This window comes from Erpetoichthys calabaricus, chromosome 16 (genome assembly GCF_900747795.2).
Source record: "Erpetoichthys calabaricus chromosome 16, fErpCal1.3, whole genome shotgun sequence".
Taxonomy (NCBI): Eukaryota; Metazoa; Chordata; class Cladistia; order Polypteriformes; family Polypteridae; genus Erpetoichthys; species Erpetoichthys calabaricus.
The window spans coordinates 59,432,994-59,458,320 of NC_041409.2; the positions used below are offsets into that span (position 1 = coordinate 59,432,994).

A 25,327-nucleotide genomic window follows, 5' to 3' on the forward strand; every position below is an offset into this window, starting at 1 on the left:
ACATCCGTGGCAGAGCGACGGGCACTGAGCAGGCTCCTGTCAATAATGGAGAATCCATTGCATCCACTGAACAGTATCATCTCCAGACAGAGGAGCAGCTTCAGCGACAGACTGCTGTCACTGTCCTGCTCCACTGACAGACTGAGGAGATGATTTCTCCCCCACACTATGCGGCTCTTCAATTCCACTCGGGGGGGTAAACATTAACATTATATAAAGTTACTGTCTGTTATACCTGCATTTTCATCTTTCATTAATTTAATATTATTGTTTATCAATATGCTGCTGCTGGAGTATGTGAATTTCCCCTTGGGATAAATAAAGTATCTATCTATCTATCTATCTATCTATCTAAAATTCTGACATTACTGGATAGAAGGTAGGAAGCAAATCTGGAAAGGGTAGTAGACCATAGCTGTTTGGTTAAACTAGAATCACCAATTAAGGTAAAATGCATATCTTTGGGATGTGCAATTAAACCTGAATACCTGAAGAAAAAAACGTGCAGGAATATCTAGAACATATAAACTCCACACTGGCTATCACTTGGACTCAAACCTAGTCTGATGGAGCTGTAAGATGAAAGTGCTAAATCCTGCACTACTTTACTTTTTTGTTCGTATCCAAATATATGTCATTTAAATGCCAAAGGGAAAGCATTCTGTGCCTTATTGATGTAATAACTGACACATCTTATATGTGTATTCTGGGGTAATTGTGCAGTCCCTTTTTCCTTCAGTTCCTTCCAAAGCAGTTCTGTACGTCATTGGAATGGGAAATGGATATTGAGGATGCTGCAACACCTCCACTAGGGGGGAACAGTACCCAAAGTTTGTGGTTGATGATGTTATGAAAATGATTAAACGTTACTTATGAATAATGCCAATCGGTGCTGGTTAAAATAGTACGGAGTTTATCTTTTTAGACTGTCTGGAAAGAATGCATAACTTTGAATAGCCACCAAGCGCAGCCCTCTGTTGGTATCTTGCACATATAGAAGACATATTAAAGACCTGCAAAAATGTTTAGCTTTACAAGGTAAAAGACACAGGAAAAGGGATAAGTAAACAGAAGACAAGGCAAAGTCAACAGAGCAGCAAAGACCGAAACCGGAAGAAGCAATTTAATCATCTTTAAAATCAAATTGTAGCCAAAAATCAAAGTCAGAAAAATATAGCCTAGAATTCTTTAACCAGAGAATCAGAAAAGAAAACATGAACAAAGTGTTTATTATATCCACAACCTTGGATAACTCAAGATGGAAGGGTGATCCTTTCACCCCGATGTATAGATGATGTCATACATGAGTGTGGCCAGATCATTACCAAGACTACAACACTACAACAAATAACAATGCCTATTATAAAATAAACATGGCATTAATGACAGTACAAAATAATTTTAAGTAATTCAAATAACTCAAATAGTTACTACAACCAATGACAAAAACTAATTCTCTACCATTCAAAAACAGGAAGCCAAACTCCAAACTCAACAGGCAGGTTTTCAAGGCCTGCATTGACCTAAGACGGGGTACAGGTTTCAAAAGGTCAAAAACACTTAAATAAATAAATAAATATACAAAAATGCCCTTTCAAGGGAGGGGTTAACCATAAATCTCTTGATATGTTGTTTCAGTCAGGTTGTGTTCACTGACTTTTGAGTTTTCTATGTTTTCTTTCTGTATTGTAAAAAAATATTTCTAAAACGTTTATTGTATTTCTGTATTTTAGCTACTTATTCTTTTGATTTATTTACTGTTTGCAATACACACTGTAGGGTGCAGGTTGGTCCTTGCATTTTATTGGTGTACTAAGAAGTGAGGACACCTTGACATCACGGCTGAAGGACTGCCCTTAGCCTATACAGGAAGGAGGCCAGGAAGCAGATCCTTTAGCTGTTCATTGATTGTTATTGGAGTGTGTTAGTATTGCGTTCTGGTTTCTGTTTTTGGGATTAGTGCTTACTGAATTGTGAATTGGACTTGTTTGCTTTGGATTGCCTTTTGTGGTAAATCTATTTTGCCCTTGTTTTGTCTCTTTGCCATTTCTGCCTTTTTTGTGATTTTCAAATTAATATGTTTATTTTCATAGGTTCCGCTTTGGTCTTGTCCTTCTAAGGGCATTTTTCATATTTTTGTGTATTTTGGAATATTTAAGCAGTTTCCCCTTTTTAGGCCTAGTTAGGCTGATGGCAGCCTACGGAGTTGGGAGGTCAGGCTGTCTTGAGATGAGCCTCTTCTAAACTGGCCAGTAAAGGTCCAAGCCTGCATTTATGGCTTATTTTGGAGGCTTTATAACCACATTTTACTAAGTTTGTGGCTCCTAATCATAAAACCTCTGGGTTGAAATGAACAGGCAAAATAATATTCCTTAATTTCCAAGAATTTATTTAAATTAGCAAAAAAAGAATGAAAAGCAAAGAAAAAGCAAAAATAAGGCTAAATGGGTTTACCTCAAAAAGGCAACCCTAAGGCTATCAAGACAAAATCACAAATCCAAAAATCAGTAATCAATGACCAAAAGAAAAACCAACAATAAACCAGAAAATCTGAAAATAGTACTTACAAGACAAAGATCTGATATTCACAAACACCAATGATACTCAGGGATTTAACTCCTCAGCCAAAACGGGAAGGCCGAGGACGGCGCCTCAGCAATGATACAACGATGGCCCCACCTTTTGAAGGTTCCACCCACAAAACAAAAGCTTACACTCACTGAGAATATTATTAGGAACACCTGTACATGTATGCATGCAATTAACTAATTAGCCAATCATGTGCCAGGAGCACAATACCTAACAGTATTCAGATGCGGGTCAGGAACATTAGTTGATGTTCTCATCATACACCAGAATGGGGAAAAATTTGGTCTCAGAGTTTTCAACCACGGCATGATTGTTGGAGCTAGGTGGGTTGGTCGGAGTTTTTCTAGAACTGCTGATCTTTTGGTATTTCTCACACAACAGTCTCTAGAGTTTACTCAGGATGGTGCAAAAAACAAAAAACATTCAGTGAGCAGCAGTTCTGCAGATGGAAACGTGTTGTTGATGAAACAGGTCAAAAGAGAATGGCACCTGTTTCAAGATGACAGAAAGGCTACAGTAACTGACATAACCATTCTGTACAGCTGTGGCGAGTAGAAAAGTGCCTCAGAATGTGCAACACATCAAAGTTTGAGGCAAATGGGCAGCAGAAGACTGCATCAGGTTCCATTCCAGTCAGCCAAGAACAGAAATCTGAGGCAGCATTGGACACAGACTCACCAAAGCTGAAAAGTTTTAAAACTGGGAAAATGTAAGGTGGTCTGGTTAATCTTAATTTCTGCTGAGGCTCACAGATGGTAGGATCAGAATTTGGTGCCACCCACTCAACCTGCCTTGTGTCAATAGTCTAGGCCAGGGGTAGGCAACGTCGGTCCTGGTGAGCCACAGTATGTGCAGGTTTTTGTTCCAACCCAGTTCCTTAACGAGAACTCAATTATTGCTGATGAAGCACATATTGCTTAAGTGACATTTTGATGCTTCATTTTAGTGGTCTCGCTTGTGAAGGTTCTCCAACCTTAATTGCTTATTTCAATCTTAAACTGCTGCATTCAGTGTTTTAATTGCTCCTTATTAGCAATAAGATGTAAAAGACAAAGCAGCCAGCAGTTCTCCAGCTAGCTTTTTTCCAATTACATCTGTGTGTGTTCATCATGCACTGTTTGATTTAATAAAACACTTAATAGAAAAATGTGACAGACTGAAAATGATCTGTTTTAGGCTTCATATCATTTGGATGATATCCTTGGAAAGGAAAAAAATCTACGATATAAGAGCCTTACATTGCACAGACTAACAAGCCATAAAATTAAATAAGGTCTGAGATTGGCAATGATTGGTTTCTAATTAAGCAATTGGGTTGGAATGAAAACCTGTAGCCACTGCGGCTCACCAGGACCGACGTTGCCTACCCCTGGTCTAGGCTGGTGGTGACAGTGTAAATGGTATGGGGAATGTTTTTTTGACCCGCCTTGGGCCCAATATCATCAATTAATTATCACTTGTATGCCATGGCCTAAGACCCGGGGTCGCTTCCCAGGTCCTCCCTGCGTGGAGTTTCCATGTCCTCCCCGTGTCTGCGTGGGTTTCCTCCGGGTGCTCCGGTTTCCTCCCACAGTCCATAGGTGCATTGGCCGATTCTAAATTGTCCCTAGTGTGTGCTTGGTGTGTGTGTGCACAGGCTGGGGGTGGGCTGGCGCCCTGCCCAGGGTCTGTTTCCTGCCTTGCGCCCTGTGTTGGCTGGGATTGGCTCCAGCAGACCCCCGTGACCCTGTAGTTAGGATATAGCGGGTTGGATAATGGATGGATGGATGGATGGATGCCATGGCCTATTTGAGTATTGTTGCTGACCATGAACATCAGTTTACTCATCTTCTAATGGCTCCTTCCAGCATGATAATGCACCATGTCACAAAGCAAAATCATCTCAAACTGGTTTCATGAAAATGACAATGAGATCAGAGTTCTTCAGTGAACTTCCCAGTCTCCAGATCTGAATCCAACAGAATGCCTAACCCAAAGGTCAACACCGGGCTGTAAACACAAAAAATCATATTTAAACTGTGTAAAACTCCTAACACAAAGTTGAATTCCTCACCCCTCATTAGCTCTAACACAAGAATCAGAAGCTACTGTGCTGCGCTCCGCCATCCTGTATGTATAGTGTGATGACATCAAGTACTATAAAACAACAAGGCCATAGCCATGTTAAGAGAGCCACAAAATGGCATCCACTATACAAAAAACAGCAAAAAATGCCATCATGAGAATAATGATAAACTTAATAAATACGCTTAAATAAACATAGAAACATTCCAGAAATAAAATTGTTTCCAGAGAAGTCATAACAAAGATTTAGTATACAGTGGGCAGGTGTGTGACTATAGGGACAGTCACCTGAGGTTCTTGTATTTAAGTTTCTTTGCCGAGGCATTAAGTTCTTATTTGTCTTTGCTTGAGGCTGCCCGTCTTTGAAAAGTAATTTCTAGAACGGAGATTTTGTTTAGCTTTGTTTCTTTTTTTTTATTATTGTGAACCAATCAGTTCACTGCTGAGTTTTTACTCTCTTTGTCTAATCATTATTTATTATTAAAGTCTGGAAAAAAATACATTTCCATTTATAATTTCTTTCTCTTCTAGCACATCTTCTCTTCTAACAACATATCTTTCTGTTATTTTCAGGTGCTTCATTTGTTGTTTTATTATCTGATTTTTTTAATAATTATTGTCTAGAGTAATTGTCCGTGTCTGTTGTTTTGAGAATTCCCTCTCTGGTAATCACCATAGCCATTAATAATCAGGACACCTCCTCAAGGTCCTTCTTCGCTCTCAAGACACTGGACTAGTGGTCTCTAGTGGTCCCGGCACACTCCGAAGCTCTTAAAGGACCAGGTATCCCTTTAACTACATGGCTTCTATTTATACCTGTACATTTCTACTTCATGTCCACCTACACCAGCAAGCACAGTTCAACAAAGCCAATAAAAAGAAAACCCAGGACCAGTAAACTTTGCAACAACAAGAACTCTGACAGGGATTAGAGTCGGTCCTCCCTAAGGAGTATCAGACAAGTCAGACCACTTTATCATGAAGCCACTACACCAGATTAAATGGAAATTAGGGGCAAATTTACTTAGTGACTAGAAGAATGCTCAAGTAATGCTGCAGGACATTTAAACAACTGTTTACATATCCCATAACACATGTTTCAGTACAAGTAAAGTGAACCTATGTGACGATCAGAAGTGCACTGTAAAACCTTGACAGGATCAAGAACTGGTCGGCTACCAAGTGACAGGGTCCTTCCAACCTGAGCCCAGGCCTCCAAAGAGTCTTTACACATGAAGCTCTTCACTTGGCTTCTCTTTCTGTTCATTTGATCAAATCTGGCCATTAAGTGCAAATCAGTAAATTCACAGAATTGAAGGAACTGTTGGATGTCACAAACTAAGCTTCTGGGGAGTTGGTTTTCTTTCTGAAATTATTTCTGAATTAAAAGTCAATTTCTGCCATTATTGGTGCTAGACATGCAGAAAAAAAAGAAAGGATTTGTTCATTGTGTCGTGTCAGAAATTTTATAAAAAAAAATATTTCACTTCTTTGTTGAAATAAACAAAATATTTTGTAAAGCATTTAAATTCCTCAGTCTTTTATTTTTGACTTTACATATTTCTTCCTAAAATACTGATAAATAGTGATGGGCAAAATGATACACAGGTGTTTGCTGTCACAAAAAGGTTCCTAAAACAAATTATTTTTCACCATCTTAACAAAATTCATACCATTCACACAAGAAGAATGTTGTTTAATTCCACAAGTGTGCGCATGTTATTTACTATTTAAATAAAGATCTTCAATTAAAAAAAATGCTAAAAATCACCAGAAGTGTGCACGTCCTCAACTAGGATAAGGCAGTTGCTAAGTAACAGTGGGGGTGGTGGAGTGTGCTGGTGGCGACTTTCCATGTCCTGAGATGTTCCTATGACAAAAACCAAGTAATGGGCATTGTGCTCTATTTTAGTGTGTTTTCACATGAAAAATAAGCAGCATGTCAGATTTTTAAATAGTGGACTGCACACTTCCACAGTGACGTGAACAAGAGGCATAAACAGAACTGATTTTACCAGTGTGGTTTGGATTACGTGCTTTATGCAGCTGCAGAAAAGAACACAAGTAAACTCGGAAGAGTGAATAAGGCTTTAGGGAGCAATAAAAACCATCAAAAAACTCACCTGTTTCACTCATCACTACTCATAGACAAAGCCCACATTGGGCACCACATTGCTAACTCATGTTCTGACATTTAAAACTGATACATCTGAGTCATCTAACCACTGCAAAGTGTACAATTTACTCTAAGATAAGTACCTCTTTGTTAAACGGCCTTTTGGATTTGATTCGAAATAAAAAATATTCCATGAATTTATAACACATACTGTATATTAGTACTGTTGTGCATACACCGACATTGAAAACTGATCATTTTAATGACTCGGGTGTAAAGTTAGAACACGGACAGCTGGATAAAAACGTTAGCAGGTAAGCAGATAAAAAACAAACAAAGTAGACCCTGAATTGGCTCAAATAAGCAGAAAGTTTACACTGAAACAGCCTTCAGTTTACAGAAAAGAAAAACCCATGGAAAGAAATTTTACAGCTTGCAAAGCGAGAGTGCAGGGACGAGGCTCTTATTGATATTAGCATGCTTCATTAACAGGAAGAACCTGCTTCTAATAAAGACAATGGCCTGAATGAAAACCTGCTGTCTTCTGAGGCAATCTTGGGAGATTCCTTGTTTGGTATAAAATAAAACACAAATTAATTATAATGATTCAATCACTGAATTTAATGAACTGATCTCTACAGCCACTGAATTCAGGAGCTTGGGTAGGTGGGAAAAGCATCCTGTGTATGGAAGCTTTGATTTGAGATTGAACTGCAACCTGCTTAAGGGTCTTTGGAATTAAAATAAAAAGTCATCATGGCCAAAAAGTCAGTGATGAGGAAATAGTCTGATGAAGGCCTGGTTGTGCTGGTAAAATGCCATAAAACAAGCACATGAATATATGGATGTTGTATGCAAATGATATATAAAGTATTCTGTGTGTGTGTGTGTGTTCAGTCTGAGTATAAAGCATACATCTCATGTCAGATCATGTTCCCAAGGTGTTCATACTTACTACGCTTTCAGGCAAATTATGAAATGTCTCAATAGAAGCCTTTCTGTGGTCAATGTATAATCTTGTCTGCTTTTTTCCCTTATTAAAGTAATGACCTCTAATCAGATTAATGTGGAAAAAAGACAAACAAATCTTAATTTCACAGAAGAATACTGCAAGTGTAGAGTGATCTCCATTCCTCTAGAGCAGTGTTTCCCCAGCCTCGGTCCTGGGGGCACACTGTCGCTGCAGGTTTTTGTTCCAACCAGCTTCTGTTTTTAATTGGACTCCTGGGCTAATTAAGTGATGTGTTATTTTCCAAGATCTGTGTTTTGGGAACAATATAGAAATTAGAAAACTTTGTTTGGTGTATATATATATATGTATATGTATTCACAGTGCATCACTTTTTCCACATTTTGTTATGTTACAGCCTTATTCCAAAATAGATTAAATTCATTTTTTTCCTCGGAATTCTACACACAACACCCCATAATGACAACGTGAAAAAAGTTTACTTGAGGTTTTTGCAAATTTTGCAAAATTACCCAGCACTTCTGGGTCAAATGAAAACTCCTTTTCTTCATCAGCCCGGAAGCACTTTATTTTTTCCAACCCTGTGACTGGGATTTATTTCCAGGCTGTATGTAAAATAAACGTCTCTATGTCTCCCTGCAGCTTCCCCTGGTGGCCCCGACATTATCCAGCAGGACTGTGTATTAAAACTCCATAGTCCATGATGCCCTGCTGGAATTTGGGGCATCTCCACATTGCAAAGAGGGCTCCATCTAGCGGCCTGTGGGTATTGGCCAGGATGAATGGCCGGCCATATCCCACAGTATATATATAATATAATATAATATAATATAATATAATATAATATAATATAATATAATATAATATAATATAATATAATATAATATATATAAAAAGAAATCCTGTCCTGGAAAGCAAAAAGCAAGTTTACGATACGTGATCTTCTCGGGAGACATTTTAAAGACCCGCGAGACCAAAGACACACCCTACGTACAATCTATCAAATAGGACAATAGGCAGCAAAACATTCAGTCTTGTGAATTTGAGCACACACAGATCCAGGGCTCTCAGCGCAAATAAAGCGTATAAGGACAGTACGTTATAAATTAAATGTCGACATATAAGCGACGAAGAAAGCAGCATGGAGAAAAGAGACTCAAATGCGTTGGACAGAAAAAAAGAGCAAAAAAGAATAAATCGAGGTGCAAATTCAGAAAATAAGGAAAGTAAATTATCAGCCCAGAACAAGTGGAATAGAAAAAAAAGCACGTCCAATCTGGATCAGAATTAAAAGACAACGAGTAAAAGAAAGTAGAACTTCATAAAGACGTTTACAAACGTTGGTGCTAAACACATGCAGAGCAGGTTAGAGACTATGAAACCAGTGAAATTAGAAAGGCTCAAAAAAAAAAAAGTTGGTGCTATACACGTGTGGAGAAAGTTAAAGGATATGAAAGTAGGAAAATTAGAAAATATAAAAAAAGAAAGTAAAGATCGCAGTAGCGCAAACAAACAAACTGCCTCATTTAACTATGCACCAGTCTAACTTTGGTTTTACACAATAATTACTACACTATTGCACCTTAACACTTAATTCTACTTTATTCCCATAATTGTACTTATGTATTATATTCTACTATACTGTTATCTTTCGATCTATGACTTTTTCTTAATCTAACGGATATTCTTCTAACTTTGCACAGTTTTTGATAAGTAGATCAGGATGCATTTCACTGCGTGTTGTCCTGTATAACTATGCATGAGACAAATAAAGAATCTTGAGAATTTCAAAAACGGAGTTTACCGCACATGCATTTATTGGTTACTTTGTTCATGTATATATATTTATCTGTCTGCTTATTTAAAAACCTAAACTTACCCCAGGAGTCAAAAATGTTCTGTCTAGCCCTTGTACAAAAACCTAGAGAAAAACTGGGGTATCACCTTGGTAACCCCATGTACTTTTGGAACTGTGAAAGGAAAATAGCACGACTTTACAGACAGGAGTCCAATGCAGAACTCTACTTACTTTTTAAAAAAAAATTATTAACTGCTGATGATGTAGATCGTTTTGTCTGTGCTGAAATTCCAAACAGAGAAACCTGTCCTGACCTCATTAAAAAGATTCAGCATATTGGGACTCGCAAGATTTCAAATATTGTTTTTACAGAAGTTCTGAAATAAAAGTGACACTAATGAAATAGCAACAATACAAAGAAAAAAAAATCTTAAAAGTGTGTATCTGGAAAACCAAATAAAGGGTTGGCAAGCGAAGTGAGCAAAGCCCCCTAGTATATTATAATATATATATATATATATATATATATATAAATAAATGTACCAAGCAGTTATATGGGAATAATGTATTTATTTTCTTTTTAACAATATTTTCATCTTGATTTTCATTCTACTTTTCTTGGTGTTCTAATTGTTTAATTAATCCATTATTTTCTAATTAGTGGGTCTGACGCTAAAGTACTTGCTGCCTTTGACTATTCAGTGTGGTTTGCCAGCGTGTCTGCCATGCTCATTTTTAAATGTCATTAATAAGATGCAATGAAGGGGAAAAACTGCACAGAGAAAGGTCAAAATATAATGAAATCAACAAAAGAGGAGTTAAGCATTTAAATCAATAGCAAAAGCAGAAATATTTCAAAATGTCTTATAAATGTAAAAATCATGCTGCTGTGCTTTTCTGAATGTAGAATAAAAGAAAAATAATTCCAGCTAATTAAATGAGATCAGTGCTATCAGGTGTTGTCACTGATTAGGAATCTGGTTGGAACAAAAACCTGCAGTCACAGGGGGGCCACAGGACCGAGGTTGGGAAACACTGCTCTTGATCTCTGTTCACCCATTTATTTGCTGAATTCATATTTCCTATTTCAGGGCTGTTCTGTCATACGACTGTCTAATTCAAGATTGCTTGCCTATCACCAAAATGTTTACAGTTCATCAAGAGTGATGAGGAGAATTTATACCACAGGTTTGATAGGGAGAGTGGCAGTAAGAAAGTTATTCCTTAAAGGACAAAATAGGGCCCTGAAATACCAGCTGTGGACTACTGTAGACTGGACAAAGTTTCTTCTTCTCAATGGATACAGAGTAAAATGAACTGTATGGGAGCAACTGGATTCTGCAACATTTTATATAAGTTAAGTATATTTTCGTTTGTGGCTGAAAGTCACGAAGATGTTGATGGTTACATCTGTGGGAAATGTTCACATAGAAAATCTGAATGGACATCTACAGAAAGCTTTCTATGGGGAATCTTCTAGCATCGCACAGAAAAACAGAGCAGTCATTGTAGTATTTAATTAATATTAATTACTTAATCCAATACAGTTACAGTGGTGTGAAAAACTATTTGCCCCCTTCCTGATTTCTTATTCTTTTGCATGTTTGTCACACAAAATGTTTCTGATCATCAAACACATTTAACCATTAGTCAAATATAACACAAGTAAACACAAAATGCAGTTTTTAAATGATGGTTTTTATTATTTAGGGAGAAAAAAAATCCAAACCTACATGGCCCTGTGTGAAAAAGTAATTGCCCCCTTGTTAAAAAATAACCTAACTGTGGTGTATCACACCTGAGTTCAATTTCCGTAGCCACCCCCAGGCCTGATTACTGCCACACCTGTTTCAATCAAGAAATCACTTAAATAGGAGCTGCCTGACACAGAGAAGTAGACCAAAAGCACCTCAAAAGCTAGACATCATGCCAAGATCCAAAGAAATTCAGGAACAAATGAGAACAGAAGTAATTGAGATCTATCAGTCTGGTAAAGGTTATAAAGCCATTTCTAAAGCTTTGGGACTCCAGCGAACCACAGTGAGAGCCATTATCCACAAATGGCAAAAACATGGAACAGTGGTGAACCTTCCCAGGAGTGGCCGGCCGACCAAAATTACCCCAAGAGCGCAGAGACGACTCATCCGAGAGGTCACAAAAGACCCCAGGACAACGTCTAAAGAACTGCAGGCCTCACTTGCCTCAATTAAGGTCAGTGTTCACAACTCCACCATAAGAAAGAGACTGGGCAAAAACGGCCTGCATGGCAGATTTCCAAGACGCAAACCACTGTTAAGCAAAAAGAACATTAGGGCTCGTCTCAATTTTGCTAAGAAACATCTCAATGATTGCCAAGACTTTTGGGAAAATACCTTGTGGACTGATGAGACAAAAGTTGAACTTTTTGGAAGGCAAATGTCCCGTTACATCTGGCGTAAAAGGAACACAGCATTTCAGAAAAAGAACATCATACCAACAGTAAAATATGGTGGTGGTAGTGTGATGGTCTGGGGTTGTTTTGCTGCTTCAGGACCTGGAAGGCTTGCTGTGATAGATGGAACCATGAATTCTACTGTCTACCAAAAAATCCTGAAGGAGAATGTCCGGCCATCTGTTCGTCAACTCAAGCTGAAGCGATCTTGGGTGCTGCAACAGGACAATGACCCAAAACACACCAGCAAATCCACCTCTGAATGGCTGAAGAAAAACAAAATGAAGACTTTGGAGTGGCCTAGTCAAAGTCCTGACCTGAATCCAATTGAGATGCTATGGCATGACCTTAAAAAGGCGGTTCATGCTAGAAAACCCTCAAATAAAGCTGAATTACAACAATTTTGCAAAGATGAGTGGGCCAAAATTCCTCCAGAGCGCTGTAATAGACTCATTGCAAGTTATCGCAAACGCTTGATTGCAGTTATTGCTGCTAAGGGTGGCCCAACCAGTTATTAGGTTCAGGGGGCAATTACTTTTTCACACAGGGCCATGTAGGTTTGGATTTTTTTTTCTCCCTAAATAATAAAAACCACCATTTACAAACTGCATTTTGTGTTTACTTGTGTTATATTTGACTAATGGTTAATGTGTTTGATGATCAGAAACATTTTGTGTGACAAACATGCAAAAGAATAAGAAATCAAGAAGGGGGCAAATAGTTTTTCACACCACTGTATGTGTACAAATAAAATCAAAATCAATTGTCTGCGAATATTAAGAAAGTTCTTGCAGACCAACTCCACGGTCGTCACATAGCTCCATCCCAAAGACAGAAAACAAAGAGGTTTATTTTTGCACACTTTTACCAGTTTATGTTCCATAATTCAAAGGTCCATTTAACTGGCTGAAAATTGCCTAAAGCAATCTCCGACATGTATTACATAAGCACAGAAAAGGCTACAAAGCTGTAAGAGCAAATGATTCCAGAGGAGGCATTAAGTCAAGTGAAAAATATTGTCTATAGTTTTCCGCACTGAACATAAACCGTTAGAGAAGAAGATTTGTAATATAACATTATTTTTAAATTAGCCGGAGGAGAAACAGCTGTTACTATAAGCAGCCATGTAACAATGATGCATTCCATTTCGGTGACTATTTATTCCCTCTTTGCCTAATAAACTATTGCTGTAAAAAAAAAAAAAAAAAAAAAAAAAAGGCTTTGCCTTTTTTGTGCATTTTGGTGCCTGCTGCAGGTTATTAGCTTAGATTGTGCACAAATGCTCATTTCCATCCTCCAGGATAAAAGGTGGCTAACTGCGCAAGCCCGACTAAATTAAGAAGAGTCTTTCTGAACATTTTGTGATTTTAAAACCTTTTAACCCTCCGCTAGAATAATAATAAAAAAATAAATCAAGTCAAGGTGTCCTGCAGCGACACCTACCGGAGGAATGTTGTATAGTTGTCCTTCAAGCGTTGGTATTTTGTATTAAAGAAGAAAAGCTATTTATACTTGTGGATCCATTAGAATTGTCTTTGGAAGTTCTCTTAGTATTATTTTCAGAATAACGACATGATGATATCCTATGGCTAGACGAATAGGTTGAAATCACATTCAAAATTTATTCTCGAAAGGGATTTTTACTTTCTCAATCTCAAATAGCTGCCATACTAGTTCGTTAGCAACATTTGGTTTGTGTTGCATATTGCTTTATGATGATGGTTCCCGTCGTGAACAGATGCTGCAGATATAGGAATCGAATTGGAATAAGCCATCCATCCATCCATCCATTTTCCAACCCGCTGAATCCGAACACAGGGTCACGGGGGTCTGCCGGAGAATTGGAATAAGCGACTTCCAAAACTAAATATGAGTGAAGAAGCCACCGAGATCAGATCCAGTAGTTTCAGGACGTGAAGCTTACCGACATGTTTATATTAGCACTGATTTTTAAGGGTAAGTAAAAGTTGTTGCAAATATTCCTCAAAAATATATTAGACCCCACATTCATAAAATAACGGTTCTTTAATGGCACTTTATGATTCTTTACTTGGTTGTGAGGTTCTTCGTTGAACTATTGCTCGACAAAGCACCCATTTCATTCTGGGAATGGTTCTCTGCATATGAAGCTGGTTCTTTGTGCTTTGAGGAACTTCCTAATATTTAGAAAAAATATGAAATCTTTGATATACGGTAGGCTACCTAGCAAGACACTAAGAAAACCTGAACCTAGTGCGTGCAGCAGGAGTCCTTTTAAAACCATGACTTACTGGTGTTTCACAAATCTGTTACCATCTATTCATGGTTATGGACTGTATGGAACCTGTTACAGATCTAAATAAATAAAGAGATCTTTCTGGAATCTTCATGTGAATTGGTCTTTTGGGAAACAAAAATGGTCCCCCTATGGCATCGCTCTGAAGAACCACTCTGGTACCTTTATCTGGAAGAGTGGCATGTAGAAGATGACTACTTGTGTTAGGTTAACTAAGGACTCTAAATTATCCCATTATGAGCGAACGTGGATGCGTGTGACTGCGAACTGTGCCCAAAGCTGCTGTGATAGATCCATCATGACTATAAGCTGAAAGTGGAGACATGGATCGGCATTGTTGTTTTACGACGCTTTTCTCTTGTTTTCTGTACAGGCTTCTTTCTCATCTACAATTTGACTCCTTGCACAAAAGACAACACTTCAGTTTCTACCTGTAGTCACAGAATACAAGTATCGTCATCTCTCGCAAATATTTCGGTGTTATTGTTGCAATACGGAGATGTTTCCACTTTTGAAAGATAGCATTAATAAACCTTTAATCGATCTATAAGAGTGTCTTATTAACTGACTGGAAACCCTCAGGTACGTTTGTCTGTTTGTTGGTGGTTTGTAAAGTACCATTAAATAAAAAATACACTTTCGGGAACTGCGGTGGGTTGGCGCCCTGCCCGGGATTGGTTCCTGCCTTGTGCCCTGTGTTGGCTGGGATTGGCTCCAGCAGACCCCCGTGACCCTGTGTTCGGAATCAGCGGGTTGGAAAATGGATGGATGGACTTTCGGGAACATATAAGTAACCTTGGTAACATGAGACACGTTTACTTCCATCGCAAAAATACGCGATTATTAAGTACATGTAAGCTGAACTTTTTGATTATTTTCAGTTTGTTGCAAGTGTCGCCAGACAGATTTCTTTGAGATACAGCTCCCTCTCAGGTGATTCCCATAAGGAGAGCGATATACTTATATGTGACGAAGATCCTCGACACCATCGCCATAATCAGCTGAGATAAGACCGCAACTCCTCCGCTCTCTCAAAAGAAAAAGGCAAAGACTGAAGCTAATGACCATCTTTCAGTTAAATTGTGGTAAGGGTTCTAGTAAGAATTGACTTCACGGATCAGGCATGAGGTATAATCACTCCTCATAGTGTTCTGAGTTAACAGAACCGTGCCAGTTACACACCCGTAGGTGACACCCCTGGGGACATCCCAACTACATGCCCTATAACCACCTCAAATGATTCAACTATCATTATGTTATAATAATAATAATAATAGTAATTTCTATGCTTCGTCTAAATCGTCTCTAAGATCGCCAATAGCTATCGCGGTAGTCCGGCAGGAACCAGTAGGCATCGGTCCCAGACAGGTGATAATAGTTTAACTGGAATTATTATTGTTCCTGACTTGTGTCCATATGCCTGCTGGGATAGGCCTCAGCTTTCCCACGACCGTGCCCTGACTTAGAAATTGCAAGGATTGTTATCGGTATAATATTGTCTTACAAACAGAAAGAAAATGATTCTGTAGACAGAACAGGGAGATCGACGGCCAATGCATTGCTCATAGTGGTTATAGTGAATAGCGGAAAGAAGAGTGTGATTTGGAAACCTTGCAATACTTTGCCACTGAAGAGACTACTCTAGTTACTTGTTAAAAGTCATTGTAGTGACTGTTTCGGTTAGTGCTGCTCCTTCACAGACCCAGCCCTTTATCTGCCCGAGTCTTCCTCCCACATCCGTAAAGACGTATATATTAATTGGTGAATCAAAATCGCCTCATTCGTCATTCAGCCCCGCGGGCGCCCCATCAAGGTCTGGCCGACAGGTAGCTGTAACCATTCCTCCATTTCACTCGCAGTCCTGGAAGTTACAATAATTTGAATAATGAGTACTTTGCTACACTGATATGCACGATAGATATAAAAATTGCATCATCAAGTATTATATGTGTATAATTTTCTCCACCCATTTTCTGAACCTGCTTTATTCAGGTAAATTCTATACAGGACACTAGCGTATGTACCGGGGATGCTGAGCGCCGAGCTGGATTGGACGGAGCTCCTGCCCATCACCGGGTTCAGCCACGCACACACCCACAGTGTAAAATATACATTTTAATATTTTCTAAAGCAATACCATTTATTTCCATCCGCTTTATGCACAGTATTGTAAATCTGCCTAAAATGAAATTAAAGCTCTTACGTAAACAACACTGAATAGTTGCAGTTTGTAAATTTTGTCTAATCTGTTACACAGTACTACGTAGTAACCTCTTGATTAACACTAATACAATAAACTTGAGGGTTTTCTTTATTTATTGACAGATACTGTCATGAGTGGAGTTGGCATGTTTTCACCGTTTTGGATAATTTGATAGGGAGGGGCTTGGGGGATTCCAGTTTCCACCCTCATCCCAACGACGCCCGTGTTGCTGGAAGCTGACGGGGGCTGTAAATGAAGTGTGGGCGTGCGTGCAAGTGAACGTTTCCGTGGCCATCACTGCGCCCGATGCTGCAGGCGAGAATCAGGCTCATAAACGGAATGAAAGGTTACATACCAAAAATTAAAGTGATCCTTATACTTAACCCGATTAAACCAACGAATCGTGCATAACTAAGCTAACTATTTTATGTTAGTCCATCAGGTAATTTTTATTGGATAACTATTCACCACCAAACAAGCAATAATTAATTTCAAGAAAAACTGTTAATGGAGGCAGAAATTTTTAGACTTTTCGAATGCCACTGTTTGATACACAAGTATAATTTTATGAAACGCGCATGGAGGAATACATTACCATAACATTTACAATTATTTATTTAGACCATTTAACCAATAAACGACCTGAAAACACATAGTATACGGGCAACCGCTAGCTAACGGATAAGCAAAATGTTACTGAAATCATCAGCCTGTTTTCCGAAATTGCTTTTTCCAATGATCATTTTTTTCTCTATTTCTTGCATTGCTTGAATTACTGACATCAATGCCATTACATCTGCGGTGGGCTGGCGCCCTGCCCGGGGTTTGTTTCCTGCCTTGCGCCCTGTGTTGGCTGGGATTGGCTCCAGCAGACCCCGTGACCCTGTAGTTAGGATATAGCGGGTTGGATAATGGATGGATGGAATGGCATTACATACAATTTGATTGTATCCCATTTTAGAAACATACACATGAATCTGTATCATATAAATTTCTAATGAGGCGTTTGTCTTCATTTAAACTCAAATAAATATATGCAGTATACGATACATTGGAACGAGTATAGAAAGGAACGTAAATGTTAACACTATTTGCTAGTATTAGTATTACTATTATTTATACAACGTCAACAACAACCTTTGGGACATTCCATACCACCTGCTACGAAACGATCTAAATTTGTCATTAACCTGTCATCGTACGACTACGGCGTATTGGCTTTAGTAATGCACTTCTTCACATTTAGTAACACTCCTTGTTGTCTAGATATTTTATTTGTTAATTTTCATCACGCATGGCATTAAAAGGCGATGCTCTTCTAGCGCCGTGTACACTTCAAAAATGCAAGAATTTAACTTTCACGTTAACTTTCCTGCAGAAGTTTTTCCTTGTATTTCTGGTAATTCGAATAACAGTTATGTGTCAAAAAAGAAAACGGAAAATAAGAGCCTCTTTTTCTCATAATTGTAATGAGAGGTAATCACTGACGAAGTCCTGCAACGTTTCTCCTTACATCAGCAGTTTTCTATTTCAAGCGCCCCCCTTCCCCATTACCTCCTCCCCATATATTATCCAAACAAACGGCACTCAATTATCGGATTCACCCCCACCGAGTCCAGTAAACCACGTGTTAAAACCCCGCAAAAGCGCTCCCTCTGGAGCAAATCTGGTGACTCCTCTCCGACCTACATTGATTTCCCGTCCGCAGAAAACGCTGGACAAGTTATTAACTACTTCAAGGAAATTAATTCTACCAATAAACCCACACAGCCAGGTTTCTGTAATGAACCCATGCCATGTAGTGATTATTTTTCTTGGTTGTTAATAAACCAAGATTATCTGGAGAGACAACCCCGGCGCAAACATTAATACGATGGCAGCGTGTCCTTCTCGCTGTTTGGCGAGTTCGGATTAGCAAAGGGTGACGGAGGCTACCAATAGACTTGCAAAGGACACGCGTACTTTGACTAAACCAAAATGGACAATGCAATTTAAGTTGTCCCTGACCGAGACACTCCGAGACAATCCATTGACGGAATGTGCAGTCCAAATCTGTTCTGTGTATTCCTGCGTAGCGCCATTCTCGGTAGACTAACACAGAGCGCCGTTGACGTGTATTAAAATAGGCTGCTGTTCTGGAGAAAACACAGACTGCGCATTCTAGCGACCAAAGACGATCTCGGAGATCCTATTATATGGCAGCGCTCACGTTGATAGAAGTATTCTTTGGGCGTGGATCGTGATCAGATAAATTAATCTGTGTTCGTCTGCTCTTATAGAACTCTTTCAGAGGTGTGTAATTTTTCACCACTTAAGATACGTTTCGTTGTATATATTGGTATCTAGGTAGGAGGAATTGTCTTTAGTATTTTCTAAGTTTTCTTTTCTTTTTTTTTTCTCCTTTGACAGGTCCAGGAACGTGTAGTGCCCATCCAGGCGCCTCCCAGGTGCTATAAACAGCACGCACGAAGTGTTCTTCAGTATAAGAATAACGAGGCTGTCTCTGCTGAACAGCAACTCTTCAAATTCATAAATCAACTTTTTTATTCTGTGTGAGCGATGACTTAATCCAGGAATTTAAACAGATCGGCACACAGGAGACCTTATAAAAAATTAGTAGTAGAATCACAGTATTATCCATCTTGAATGTACCTCATCAATTATGGGGTGGCGGGGAGCTTAATTCTGGCCATCGCAGCCATACGTACAAAGGTGAAAGAAGTCTCTCCGCACCCTTGTCATGCTTCACAAGCTTATATTATAAACTGATAATGCCGGAATAATGCTGATAGGCTGACTCTTTCATGTTTGGGTGTATTGTTTTCTTTACTGATTGTTACAATTACCTTTAAGCATACTTAATCAAGGTTATCAAGAAGGGTTTCCTAGAAGCATTACAGAAAAGCAGCTGCCTTTAAACGATTTCGTCCAGCTGCACTCTTAACACTGAGATGCCCGAGTGTTTCTTCAGGGCAATGCTATAGATAACCATAAATAAATAATAACAGATTTGTGAAATACTAAATAGGTTCCTCGTTTTAAAAGGACTCTCATTGTAAACAGTAACATAAGTCAGTTTTTCTTGATCTGTCAATATACCTGCTAGGTAGCCTATACTGTTTTGTCCACACATTAGGAATCTTTTCAAATACCAAAGAACCCATTTTGTATGTAAAGCAACCGTCCCAGAATGAAATGGTCCTTTTTAACAAGCAGTGGTTCAACGAGGAACCACACGACGCATTAAAATGTCATTAAATAACCAGTATTTTAAGAATGTGGGTTTCGAGAAACTATGTCATTAGTGCCATGTAACAAACTAATGCTACAAAGTACCGCTAACAATCAAATTATTATTTTTTACATTTTATGGACCCGCTATTTCCAGAAAGGGGTCACAGGGAAAAGGTGTCTATTGAAGCAGCAAAGGGACGAAAGCGTAAACCAGGAGTCACCCCTAATTTCACGTGCCATCTGTTATCTGAATTAGTTTTCTGTCCTATTGTGCTACAAAGACATTAACACCTTACAACTCTTGTAACTCGTTTGTATATCTGCCTCATAACGTTTTTTCCAGAACGACCGTTTCCTGTGGATTATTAAATCTCCTTAACTCTGAAAATATAAAAAGACTTTTCAGCAAATATTAAATGTTCCATTAATACATATTAAAAAATGTGCCCAAAACGATCACATGTCCCCACATCTAAGAGGTGGCATTAGAAATAAAGACACGCCTCTCAAAAGTCAACGCCCGCTCGCCCTAAAATCACAGACCCCTAAAGACAACCCCGAACAAGCATGTGCAAGAAGTGCGTTGAAACAAGGTTACACACGGTAATGGCGTTGAGTGTGCGTGGATTTCCTGCGAGCAGGTAGAGGAGGCATGAAGTCCGACCTGCTTGTAGATCGATTGGCGACCAATGAATAGATGGGCCTATAGATGTGTATCCTGCAATATCCAGCTGATCCCGATCTTATTAAATCTTAATCTTCATATTGGCCGACCCTAATTTTGTTTAAAAATATATGTAAATAAACGTAAAATGGAGATCAATCAGCTTAAAATAGCGGTATCAGTTTTGTACTTTGAAGAGTTTTTTTGGGAATACAAGTAGTTGTGGGTAGGCACGCGCTGAGGATAGTTGTCTGCAACATGCAGGGTGAAAGCTTTAAAAAAAAATAGGCCTTTTTAACCGTTTAAAGCCACAGGTGAGAAAATGCCTGGACGTGTTCAACCACTTATGTGCTTGGCATAACACCCAATTCCATAAAACAACACGCATAGTGGCAATTCCGTTTGTATCTTAAGAATGTAATTTGACTGAAAACACACAGGCGCTGATGCGTGTCCCAGTTTAGCGAAGTGGCCGAGTACTTATAGTTGCAGGTGAAGTGCACTGCACCAAAGAACGCAGCATACTGGGGAATGCCTCAGCATCGCACCGTTTTAACTTGCAGACACTACGAGCAAGGAAACGGCGAATCGCAGGAGTAAATTCCATCGGGAATAACGGGTAGTCGGACGCAACTAGCATGTCCGCGAGAGTCAACTACACACCTGGAACATCTCTCTTCACTTCAGATTAATACAACGAACCAATGCATGAATATGACATTAGGGATTTTGTTTGGTACTACACGCCGAAATAGCTAGCACGAGGTCCAACAGCCCAGTTACACGATTTATCATTTATTCCTTTACTCGTATAACAAAATTAAACATAAGACATGTGCAATATAAAAACAAGTCATTTGGCGAAGTAACCATGTGCCATGCTTAAATCATTCAACAGAAAACATCTTAGAGCTTACCACTTGAACGCCTGACGATATTTTCCAAAAAAGTATTCTGAGGTGCCACCAGCCCTCTTTTTCCCCCTGGCATCCTGTGCATGGAGAGGGCAGGTCAGGATCGCAGGCTGAGTTGCTGTGGCTCGTGAAAGTGACAGAGTCGGGGTGGATGGCTTCGGGTGGGATGGTGAAGCTCATGGTAACGTTGCTCTGTTGCTGGTGGAGGCTCAGACTGGCACTGGCGCACGGAGCTCCGCGAGCGGCGGCAACGGCGGCGTTAGCTGCTGCTGCTGCGGGCGCCCAGGCTGCCTGCTTGCGCGCTCCTGAATTCACCCCTCCCTACACAGCCCCACCACGCGCGCACACGTACACACGCAATCTAAGAGGACAGTTAGACGGGCAGTTACTTGAGAGCGTGCGCTAGGCAGGCAGGGCACCACTGCGGTTACAAACAGAAAGTGAAGAAACGAGGCGGAGCAGAGCTGGGCACTTCTGTTCTATTACCATTCATTAAAATAATTAAACGCAGAGTGAGTGGCAGCTAATACGCCGGGGAAACAGGTGCTTACAGACCAGTAAGTCTAAAAGGGAGGCCAGACAAGAACTGCGTGCAAATGAAAGACTGCAGAACAGATTCGACGGAACTGCTGGCGCTTCGCCCATTTAAACTGATGCTAATGCCTTTGTAGAGAGATAGAGAATTTTCCATTTCCGCGCCCACGGCACCTGATAATATGAGAGTTTTCTTCCTTTAAGATTTATTGCGCATTTTTCTCAAACGTCTATTTGCAGGGATTCGTGTATTCCCGCTGTTTACGTTTAAAGCTGCCGCTTTTTCTGTCTGTAAATAAATTATAAGGCATGGGTGTCAATTCGCCGTTGTCTTCGGAGCACAAACAAACACTTTCACTTGTAGCTTGTTATTAGAATGTGTATGCATTGTTTTAGTAAAAAATAATACAGAGGCAACCAATTTTAAAGTAAAGAAAGTCAATAAAACCTTACAAACGCATTTCTTTTTTAATTGCGACTTTGTCCCCAGCACTTGCACACACCCATTTCTTGCCGAGATCTTTAAGGAGATGAGGAGTTGGAATGGGATCTGTCAGCAGTGGCAGAAGGCATTACATTAAGGCCACTTTGAATAAAACATGGATAAACAGAGATAAGTTATTCCACTCTGGTCTTTTTAGTGCAATACCGTTTATCTTTAATGCGTTCATTGGCTATCTATTAAGACGTAAATGTTTAACAAATCAGTGTTATAAGATGGTTCTCAGTTTGGGACTCCACAGTAGAGCAAAGGATGGCTTTATAGTTCAAGATTATTTGTTCCAAAAGCGACATACTGGTTTCTTTGACTTCTGTTTGTAACTTGTGTGTTTCCTTCATATTCGATTAAGCATCTTTACATAAATTCAGTTGCCTCCCACAGTCAGGCTTTATGGTCCCAGCTTAGTCTAAGTCAACGTACTGACTTATTTGACTTCTATTTGTAATATGCGTGTACTCTCCATATTCATTTGGTCTTCCTTGTTGGAATTTGGTTGCCTTCCACAGTTTAAAGACACTTTGTTAAGTTGATTGGTAACATTAAATGTGGAATATATAAGGAGTGTGGGTGTGTGCATGAGTGTGTTGTGCATTGGATCCCATCTTTGCAACTGATGAAGCCAGGCAAGCCTTCAGCATAAAAAGGGTCTACCAGGAACTATTTGAATGGATGTTGTGTTCTTGGGAATAATGAACACTTTGAAATCATCTTTTTTTTTTTTTTTGTCTGGCACCTTCTGACTCACCAGTACAGGAAAACCCCACACGTGATATTCCATTCAACTCATGTTATGTAAGACATGGAGATTTTTGGTGTTCCCCCTAATTTTGATCCTCTAGATCCAAAAACACTAAGAGTAAACCAATGCATATTTTCAGAAAAAATTACCAGAAGGGCTAGAAGTTAGGTGTGACACGTCAGGTGAACCCAGTGGTCACATTTTTTCCTTTTCACAATAATTTGAAATAAATTGATAATACAGTCATATGGGAACCCCTCTCAATCTGCATAATAATTTACTCTACTTTCAACAAAAAAGATAACAGTGGTATGTCTTTCATTTCCTAGGAACATCTGAGCACTGGGGTGTTTTCCAAACAAAGATTTTTAGTGAAGCAGTATTTAGTTGTATGAAATTAAATCAAATGTGAAAAATTGGCTGTACAAAAATGTGGGTCCCCTTGTAATTTTGCTGATTTGAATGCATGTAACTGCTCAATACTGATTACTTTCAACACCAAATTGGTTGGATTAGCTTGTTAAGCCTTGAACTTCATAGACAGATGTGTCCAATCATATGAATTTTTATCTACAGGTATATGATCTTGGTAATTCAGACCACAAAGTAGTGTCAATGGAGCTGCCCTTTTTCTCCCCCCATATTAATCCAAAACGACAGATCCATTTCAGAAATTTGAAGAATATCAATGTGGATGCCTTGGCCTTGGACCTTAAACTTCTTTCCTCTGATCCTACCAGCTCCCTGTCTGTTGCTGACCTCGTGGATTTTTACAACCAGTCCCTGAGCAGTCTCCTGGACTTCCACGCCCCTTTAACATCCTGGTCAGTTTCTTTCTCGTGCTCAGCACCTTGGTATACCTGCGAGCTGCAAAAAATGATGGTGGCTGGGCGTGTCCTTGAGTGGCGGCTCAAGGCCTCTGGGTTGACTGTCCATAAACAGGCTTACAGGGAACATATGAGGGCGTATGCAGAAGCTCTGAAGGTTGCACTGTCCAAGTTTTATTCCACCATCATCAGAAATGGCTCCAGGAACCCTAAAAAACTTTTTTCAACTATAAATCATCTTCTCAAACCTCCTTCACCTGCCCATTCTGAGACCACCGATGAGAGGTGCAACATGTATATCAACTTTTTTAAACAAAAAGTTGATAATATCCGTTTACACCTCTCTACCAAGGATATCTTGCCCTTCCCAACTGTTGACTCATTGTCTGAGACTGTCCAGCCCCTTTGCTCTTTCTCTGTTGCCACACGGGAAGAGATGGAGGACGTCATCAGGAAAATGAAACTGTCAAATAGTTCCCTGGACCCTTTCCCCTCACCCTTGTTGAGGGCCAACATTTCTGCCGTCTCTCCAGTTATCACCAGGATCATAAATCAATCCCTCCTGGCTGGCCATATTCCTTCTGCACTAAAAACTGCTGTCATCAGACCTCTACTGAAAAAATCCACCTTGGATCCTGAAGTTCTCTGTAACTATAGGCCCATCTCCAATCTTCCATTTCTCTCTAAAGTTCTGGAAAAAATAGTTGCAGCACAACTTCATGATCATCTCAAACTGAATAACCTGTTTGAAAAGTTTCAGTCTGGTTTTCGCCCTGGCCATAGCACCGAAACAGCCATGGTCAGGGTCACCAATGATCTTCTGATGACGGCAGATACTGGTTCTCCTTCACTACTTATCCTTCTTGACATGACAGCTGCTTTTGACACAATAGACCATAACATCCTTCTTCACCGCCTGCAATACACTATTGGACTCTCAGGAAATGTTCTAAATTGGTTTACATCATACCTGACTGGCAGAATTGAGCATGTCGCCCTTGGCAGCGCAAAGTCCTACACCCACAACATCACCTGTGGTGTTCCACAGGGCTCTGTGCTGGGCCCTATCCTTTTTGCCATCTACATACTCCCCCTTGGAATTGTCATTGACAGACATGGTTTATCTTTCCATTGCTATGCCGATGACACTCAGCTTTATCTCAGGACTACTCCCACCTCCTCTACTGCTCCTCTGCCAACATCTACATTGACCACCTGCCTGGAGGAGACAGAGGCATGGATGAGGTTCAATTTTCTTCAGTTGAATAGATCCAAAACAGAAGCCATCTTAGTTGGTACATCACATCATCTCCGCTCTTCTACCATCATCAGTATTACTTTCTCTGGCCAAAATATTCCTCTTTCCACATCTGTTACTAATTTGGGTGTTAGAATGGACTCCCAACTTACTTTTGACACCCACATCAAATATCTCTGTAAGTCATCTTTTTAGCATCTCAAGAACAT

At 39.6% G+C, this 25,327-nt stretch overlaps 1 protein-coding gene across 1 annotated transcript in view; it reads right to left on the reverse strand.

The window, feature by feature from the left end:
* kcnh5b (potassium voltage-gated channel, subfamily H (eag-related), member 5b) overlaps positions 1-21,554 on the reverse strand; it is a 380,353-nt gene extending 358,799 nt beyond the window's left edge. Inside the window, exon 1 of the mRNA XM_028821982.2 lies at positions 21,262-21,554. Within this exon, the coding sequence (XP_028677815.1) occupies positions 21,262-21,343 (82 nt within the window). The 5' untranslated portion in view covers positions 21,344-21,554. The remainder of the gene's footprint in view (positions 1-21,261) is intronic.
* Between the last annotated feature and the right edge of the window lie 3,773 nt (positions 21,555-25,327).